Source organism: Budorcas taxicolor, chromosome 19, assembly GCF_023091745.1.
Source record: "Budorcas taxicolor isolate Tak-1 chromosome 19, Takin1.1, whole genome shotgun sequence".
NCBI classification, from domain to species: Eukaryota; Metazoa; Chordata; class Mammalia; order Artiodactyla; family Bovidae; genus Budorcas; species Budorcas taxicolor.
In genome coordinates, this window is record NC_068928.1 from 5121682 (window position 1) to 5130231 (window position 8550).

At 42.3% G+C, this 8550-nt stretch overlaps 2 protein-coding genes across 3 annotated transcripts in view; one reads left to right on the forward strand and one right to left on the reverse strand.

Annotated features, from left to right (window-relative positions):
• TOM1L1 (target of myb1 like 1 membrane trafficking protein) overlaps nucleotides 1-852 on the forward strand; it is a 61983-nt gene extending 61131 nt beyond the window's left edge. For both annotated transcript variants that reach the window (XM_052657267.1, XM_052657268.1), the window contains one exon: nucleotides 173-852. The gene's annotated coding sequence lies outside the window, so the exon portion shown is untranslated. The remainder of the gene's footprint in view (nucleotides 1-172) is intronic.
• LOC128064523 (cytochrome c oxidase assembly protein COX11, mitochondrial) lies at nucleotides 603-7952 on the reverse strand. The gene is made up of 4 exons (XM_052657269.1): nucleotides 7580-7952; nucleotides 4492-4647; nucleotides 2081-2206; nucleotides 603-1694 (listed from the first exon to the last, which is right to left on the reverse strand). Exons 1-4 carry the CDS (start codon nucleotides 7928-7930, stop codon nucleotides 1479-1481), a joined length of 849 nt encoding a protein of 282 aa, XP_052513229.1. The 5' UTR covers nucleotides 7931-7952; the 3' UTR covers nucleotides 603-1478.
• Nucleotides 7953-8550: the final 598 nt, after the last annotated feature.

The following is an 8550-nucleotide window of genomic DNA, read 5'->3' on the forward strand; positions in this document are numbered from 1 at the left end:
ATAAATGCACACAGCCACCAATAACCTATTAACCATATTTCTTCCCTTCACACTTCCCTCGTGGAAGTAGTACATTCCCACCTTTCCTCTACTTGACTGTGGGTGTCTGTTTATCAAGGACTGGGGAAAGAGAGGAAAGAACGGAGATAATTGACTCTTCTTTTTATTCCAGGTGGAGATGGATGACCAGTTCACTAGCAGCATTATGGGTGCCAATTTTCCAAACGGTGGACCCTGTCCAGCTTTGAGACCCACAAGTTAAAACCTTCCAAAACATCAAAACCACAGTGGAATATTTTTCCTCTGCATTAATGAGGTTTAAACAGAAGAGTCACAGTTCCAGAGTAACATATATGGTTCCTGACAGCAGCTTAAGCTTTATCTCAGAAGAACTTGGTTGTAATATACATTCCCTTAAAACTTAGGCAGAACAAAAATTCATGGTACTGAGGCCAACCATGTTAAGTGTAGCACCTTATGTTTTCACAGGCCTTCCTACATTTAGAATCATCACAAGAGATGGGATAAGAGTAGATGAAGACTGTTTCAGTACAAAATAACTGTTAATAAGTCAAAGCATGACATGGAAAAACTCTGTTATTCAGGAAGAATACTTGAGTGCCTTTATTTACCTAAAGTTGAATGTAAAAGTCAATTTGCACTTCTTTATAAATAACACTCTTATTTAGAATTATAAGTTGTGAAACCTTTGATGATTGTAGTTCAACTGTATTTCAGGTTTACCCTCAAGAGGTCACTGGATTCTACATTGGTTGCCTTTAAATACAATTCTTTATAACACTAAATGGTTGTTTTTGTCTTTTTGGAAGAAAAGTCTATTGGAAAACATTTAGGATAACTTGTATTTTCCTTTGTCACAAGTTATAATGACAAATGAATTACTATTAAAACAGTTCAAGAACTTTTTCTTTTTTTTTTTTCAGAAGAACTTCTAATGTTAGTAAATCCTCACAATCCCACTTACAATTTAAAATCTGGGGACTTGGAATTACCACAAGAAATGCTGGAAGCCTACTAGATATACTTAATGCATTTTATTTAAATTTCATGGTACCAGACTTTCAAAGTACTTATTTAGTACTCTGAATGTAAGATAGCCCTAGAGTTTAAGGGGAAAATACAGTCAGATTTGAAATAAAAATGTAGTCTTTGGGTAAGCTGTTAGGGCTCAGTGATTACTCTTTTGAGCTTTTAAAATACTGACTGTTTGTAATGAAAATAACCAGTTATTTGAGAAATAATAATAAAAGTTTATTGCTACAAGTATGAAGTGCTGATAACCTGAAAGGGGAGCTGAATCAAGTTTCTGCCAACATACATGGTTTCGAACTGTCATACATTCTAAGTAGGATAAATGAATTTGGAAAAGAACCATCAGTAGATAACATTTAAAACAGAAGGCTTCATATTAGTTTAAATACTTCTCTGAGAAGACAAGGTGCATGATTTTTTAAAAATCACAAATTTGAAGCAGGACTTAGTTGGTGATTTGAATTATAGCCTGGGACTGCCAACTTATGCCCCTCCTTTGCTTCAAAAAAAGTATAAGAAAGAGTGATGAGATCAACATTCACCATTCTTGGATCTTCAGCAAATTCAGGATCAATGTAGAAAAATACTGGCATATCTACTTCCTCTTGTGGATTAAGCCTTTGTTCTTCAAAGCAGAAGCACTAAAAGTTATAGAAAAGTATTCATTAGTATTTCTATTCTGCTACCTAGAATAGAAACTGTGCTTCATTTATTGGCTTTAATAAGCATACTGTTAATTAAATCTTTAAATTCTATGATAGGATAACAGCATCTTTCATCTCTGATTGACTTTTGCTTTTAAAGATCGAGAATCAGCAAATTCTTCTAATCTTAAAAAAACTGATATCCATATAGTTTGGCTCTCAACCTCTGCATAATTATTATAAGCAATGAAAAAACAGTTTGAATTTTAAAATAAATGAACTTTCAAAAATTTGTATCTTCTAAAAAAACACTGCAGTAAATTTATTACCAAACAATCTCAGGTACTTTGATCACATTCTGTAACATCTGCATTCAGTTATACCTGTATTTTATTGAAGTACTGTCCAGCTTCAAATGGTACAACATTGTATGTAGAAATTCCGATTACTGGTTTGTCAGTAGGATTCTTAGCTTTATAAAACGCCAGTGCTGTCTCTCCTGGCACTACCTGTTTTAAGGAAAATACACATTATCAACACTTTAAATCTTACAAATCTGCACTCCATACTAAATTAGTCATTTCAGACCATAATACCTAATCTAATTTTAAGAGTTAGCAAAATAAATAATGAATGCTACCCAAGAACGTTTGACCTTCAAATGTTACTTGCATGTCAGTGGAGAACCACTGCTCTATTACGCATACATTACGGATTGTTCTTTTCTATGTCTGAAGTCTTGAAGTGATAATCTGCAGATGAAGTTATTTAAAATGTGTCCAAGAACAGCCAAATGTAACTTCTTAACACTTACCCTGAATATTATATAAACTGACTAAAGATTCTGTTTAGAAAAAGGCTTCCCTTCTCTGGTGACTCAGACGGTAAAGAATCTGCCTACAGTGCAGGAGACCTGGATTCGATCTCTGGGTTGGAAAGATACCCTGGAGAAAGAAATGGCTACCCACTCTAGTATTCTTGCTTGGAGAATTCCATGGACAGAGGAGCGTAGCGGGCTACATACAGTCCACGGGGTTGCAAAGAGTTGGACATGACTGAGTGACTTTCACTTCACTTTTTAGAGAACATTACCAACCTTAAACTTAGTTTACAACCAGAGTAAATTATATGTATAACCAAAGTAAAACTGACTAGATAGAAATTTTATTTAGCCAAAAAGCACTAATACTTTTCTCTTGAGAGAAAATAATGGATAAAATAAATCGCAAGCTTTGAAGTACTTGGACACTGACTAGTGTCCTAGGGATGCTCTGTCACATGTACCAGATTAGCCACTAATACCTTGTGTACTACTGTGTGACTGGAATTGATACTCAGAACCACAATCTTTAACACCCTCCAACACTGAAGAGATTCAGTCAGGATTACTAACCTGGGAAAGCACTATCATTCATAGAGTTTTCCAGTAAGAGTTACAATTAAATTTTTCTGGCTTATTCCTCAGTTCATGAGGTAATTTCAGCTAAATCCTCTAGGCAAGATGTTAAGCAACTTTTAAGGTGCATAGTCTTTCTGAGCTAGAATATAACTTTTTAGCATGATTACTTCAAAAATCCTTAAATTTATTTTAAGAGATATGGATGCGCTGCTGCTGCTATGTCACTTCAGTCGTGTCTGACTCTGCGACCCCATAGACGGCAGCCCACCAGGCTCCCCCGTCCCTGGGATTCTCCAGGCAAGAACACTGGAGTGGGCTGCCATTTCCTTCTCCAATGCATGAAAATGAAAAGTGAAAGTGAAGTTGCTCAGTCGTGTCCGACCCTCAGCAACCCCATGGACTGCAGCCTTCCAGGCTCCTCCGTCCATGGGATTTTCCAGGCAACAGTACTGGAGTGGGGTGCCATTGCCTTCTCCGAGAGATATGGATATTTTGATGTAAACCAGTAAACTACCTTCCAGTATAACCAATGTTTTCCAACAGTTTCCTATATCATCTCTGCTGCTGCTGCTGCTAAGTCACATCAGTCGTGTCCGACTCTGTGTGACCCCACAGACAGCAGCCCACCAGGCTCCCCTGTCCCTGGGATTTTCCAGGCAAGAACACTGGAGTGGGCTGCCATTTCCTTCTCCAATGCATGAAAGTGAAAAGTGAAAGTGAAGTCGCTCAGTCATGTCCGACCCTCAGCGACCCCACAGACCGCAGCCTTCTAGGCTCCTTCATCCATGGGATTTTCCAGGCCGGAGTACTGGAGTGGGGTGCCATTGCCTTCTCCGATATCATCTCTACCTGGGGTAAATAAGTTTAAGTGTTAGTCACTCAGTTGTGTCTGACTCTTTGAAACCCCAACGACTAGCCCGCCAGGCTCCTCTGTTCATGGGATTCTCCAGGCAAGAAAGAATACTGGAGTGGATAGCCATTCCCTTATTCAGGGGATCTTCGTGCCCCAGGGATCAAGCCCGGGTCTCCTGCATTGCAGACGTATTTTTTACTGTCTGACGCATCAGGACAGCTGTTCCTACTCTCAAGACTGGTGACCAGAGAACTTTTTAGTGAACTCTTAATACGATTCTAATAAAAATAGGACATTTTCCATTGCTCCAAAGTGACTTTTATTATGACGCCATATAACTTAAAAGAATATTTGTTGCATTAAATGTAGTGCCCTGTCAAAAAGTAGTCTGTGGGAATAGAAGAATTACAGTAATGGAATCAGTCAGTATTCTGAAATTAAGTTTAGATGAGTGTTTCCTAAACTGTGAAACAGTAAGTGATGAAAGAATCAATCTTTAAATTGGAAAACGCAATCTTTTACACATTGTTTTAAGCACTTACATATATTTCTGTTTGCTGAGGTCTAAAGCTCCACTGGAGACTTGCGTGCACATCTGCATTAAAGGTGATTTTAATGATCCGGTCCTTAACAGGCACCATGGTTTCAATCTGGTCTGATGCATGGCCTGCTACTGCTGACCCTCCAAGTCCAGTAGTCTAGGAAAAGATAACGAGGCATAGTATGCTGTACAAAAGTGCAATAGTTTTAGGTGCTGATGACCTATTCACTGGGTGAAAACAAAATTTTAAAGATAATAATCCAGTAGTAGCAAGGTTTACATACTATCACTGACCATTTCCTGTGAATGTGCTAATGATTTGACCACTTTTTGGGTGTCAAGGGTCTATGTATGTTAAAGTCATATTTTTCTGTAGTCACCTGGTTGTAAAAATGATCAAAAATGAATCATCTGAAAGAGAATGGACTCTGCACTGATAACAGAGCTCTGAATTTTTAGCTGAACTTTTCATTAAACATCTTTCTCCTTATTGCTAGTATTTTATAACCACTATTATGAATAGAAATAAAATATACCCACAATGCTGTCATTCCAATAAAACTATTTAATTCCATTTTCCACATTCTTATCTGGTCCTTTTCTGTATCATAACTTTTAGTGTAAGATTAGTTTGTAAATTCACTTCTATAGTCTGCTTTCCTCAAGCATCGTTAAGTATTTTGCCATGTTGGTAAAATGTTTCTGTAAATGTTTTTGGTATTTTTTGGTGCTGTACAGCTTTTACACAGTATCATCAGTTAATCAGAGAACCTGATCTCTTTGGTCACTCAATGGACTAATCATAAGGCATCAGGATAATCTGTATCTGACACTTCTTGCCTATCTTCATTGCTGTTACTTATTTCCTTATCAGAGATGCTTAAAAAAAAATCCTTACTTCCAGGGTCATCATTCTTGTGATGCTTGAGGTTGCCAGAATTCTGGTCTCCGGATAATTAATCTGTTACTATACTGGGAAAAAAATACCAAATTTGAGGCTATGGAAGACTCCCAGCAAAATACAGTACTACTACCTCAGCTTGTTAAGTCAATGAGCTTCACTAAACTGCCACGCATTATGAAGCTACGTTATAACCCTACAAAACACATCAGAGAGCAAGCCTTTATTTACCCTTGTTTAATCAGAGGGCAAGCCAATTCTTCTGTGCAAGAAGGCTACGTTTTAAGATGTAACTTGTTTCTGAAGAACCTGAGTCACTTGAACGTTTTCTTTCTGACAGTCTTTGACTACAGTCTTCAAATTAGTGTGATGATTTGCAAAATTAAACAAGAATAGAAAAAGGCCCTGAAAAGAAAATGTCCTGTGCTCCAGTCTAGTTCTGTCACTAAGTAACTCCAAAAACTCAATTTTACTTTCTTTGGGCTACACTTTCTATACTCATAAAATGAGCTCGGTGTATGAAGTGGTTTACATAACCCCTTATTTTTGGCTCTAAAGTTCGGTGATTCCAAAAATTAAAAGATGTTCTTTTGGAAGTGTCACTACTGAACATCCAACTGTGATGTAAGTTTAGGATTGCAAACCACAATAGATTTTTACTTTCCTGCCCTGCACTTTCATCCATGTGAATGAAATGTGTCATTTTAGTTTGGGGCAGGGTTTCTCAATCTTGGCACTAAGGACACTTTGGATAGGATAATTCTTTGTTTTTTTGGTGGGGGTGGGGGAGGGGTCTGTTCTCTGCAGTGCTGGATGTTTAGCAGCATCCCTTAACCTCTACCCACTAGGCAGCACCCTCCCCCTGCACCTCCCAGGTTATGGCAACTAAAAGGTCTTCAGATATTGTTAAATATTCCCTGGAAAATAAAATCACCCACCCACCTCCCCCCGTCCATGCCCCGTGGTTTGGGGAGATCTACACTAGATGTTTTGGATTCAGTTCTGTTTATGATTTCATCAATGGTCGTCTGGGGATTCATGCTTGGTCCAGGCTAGCTTGTGATGAACACTAACTCACATTCTACACTCATCCTCCAGCAATCAAGCCACTGCCCCTTCCCATATAAATGCTGATATTAAGAGACTAACAAGTCCTTTAGATTCTAGTTTCAATATTATTGGTGACTCTGATGTACAACAAAGTTTGGGAACCCGCTATTACTCACTTAGTGAATGAACCCAAAGTGTAGCTCTCATTCATGGCACGGTTTTAAAACAGAAATTCCTGGACCCTACCCAGGTCTCCTAATCAGAATCTCTGGGGTAGGGAAGCCCTGATATGTTTAAGAAGCTCCATGGGTGACCTAATGCCCAAAGCAGCAAACTACTGCTTAAGAACTTAGCAGAACATGTATATGTAACAGGTGAAGTAGCCCTGTGCCTGCGGTTCTCAAACATTAAGTCTGCATCACAATCTGCTAGGGAACTTACTAAAATACACATTGCTGGGCCCTGCCCGCCAGAGTTCCTGATTACACAGTTCTGGAGTTGGATCCAACAATCTCTACTCAAGTTCCCCTCTCAGGTAATGATGCTGCTGCTCGTGGGAGGGTCCGCCCTTTGAAAACCATTGCACTAGAGTTTCTGATCTAAAAGGGAGCCCGGAGGAAGGACATTACAGTTACATATTAACAAAGGGGAAAAGCCTTGAAGTCCTAAATCATCTATACAAAGTCCTGAATCACAGTAGTTTGTACAGATAAAAAGCTACTCCCAGTTTAAGCAGAAGTAGCAAGCAAACTCCCGTTTCCAGGCTTAACCTTTGCACAGAACCTGCATGTGTTTCACAGAGGGAATGTATGAACATAAATTACATGTTAAAAGCAGGCAGGCGTGTGAGCAGCAGGACATTGCTGGATACAGGAGTGTAGACTGCAGACCTTTCGGGTGGTAGCTCTGGAGAGCAGGGAATTTCACTCGGCAGTGGGGTACGGGCAAGAACACAAGAGCTCGAGTTGGACCGGCAGCTCTGTCACTAGCTTTCTTGATGAACTTCAAGGCCCGTTTTCCTCGGGGAGGTCATTTCGGACAGTCCTCCGCCGGGCCCCGCGGAGCCTCGCGGTCTAGGGAGCCGCCCCGGTCCTCCACCCCTGCAGAAGGGCCGCCGGGCGGGCCGCGCCAGCCCTACCTGGCAGTAGAGCCGGTAAAGGGGCACGGCGGCGTAGGACGCGCCCAGCATGCCCACCGCCGCCGCGGCCACGTAGGTGAGGACCGTCTTGTTCCGCCGCCGCCAGTCCTCCTCCTGCGAGCGCGTGTAGGGGTTCGTGCTCTTCGGCCGCCGAGCCGGCTGCTCCGCCGGGCTCGGGCGCCTCCATGTCCCAAGCCGCCTCAGCCCCTGCTCAGTACCCGCCGGCCCGCTCCTCCCCGGCCGGAGACACGGCTCTGCCCTCTCGGCAGCCCGGGTTGGGCGCCCAAGGTGGCTCCAAGGCCACCCGCAGAACACGACGCGTCTCCAAGCCGGACGCCAGAGCCCTCCCATGACGCCCGGAAAGCGCGCCCGCCTGTCTGGGGCAGGGGGCCGGATCTCGCGAGGCCTCCTCGGTCTCGCGAGCTCTGGGTTGAGCCCGCCGCTGCCTAGGCTACGGGTCGCAGCCGCTTTTGCGGTCGGGCTACGGAGGCCGGGTGGCCGGGTAAGTTCGCGATTTTGTTAATAACTGTTCCTCCCACTTCGCTGTCCTCCAGTATTTGTTTAACTTACTTTCAGGAAAACGCCTCGCGCTCCTCCGCCTGCACTCCCTCATCACATGGCTTGTGTCCCTGAAATGTCCAGCCCCCAGCAGGCTTTGTCTCGCCCTGGCGCGGCCGTGTCCCGCGCGGGCCCTTGGTGGCCGGTCCGCTATCAGTGTCCTGGGTTGGGACAGGGAAGCCTTCCTGGGTCAGCCACAGCCCGCTTGGACCCTCGCACACCTTTATTTTCTCAGCTCCTGGGAATCGGCTTCTGTTGGTCTCGTGTCCCTTAACCACTTGTCCAGTGAAAATTAACCAGTTCTGGGGCGAGAGAGACGTCGTCAGACTGGTTTTTGAGAGGATGGTGACCGGGCTGTGAGGATCATTTAAGGAGGGGTTGAAGGGAATGGACTGCTTATCTTGAAAAATAAA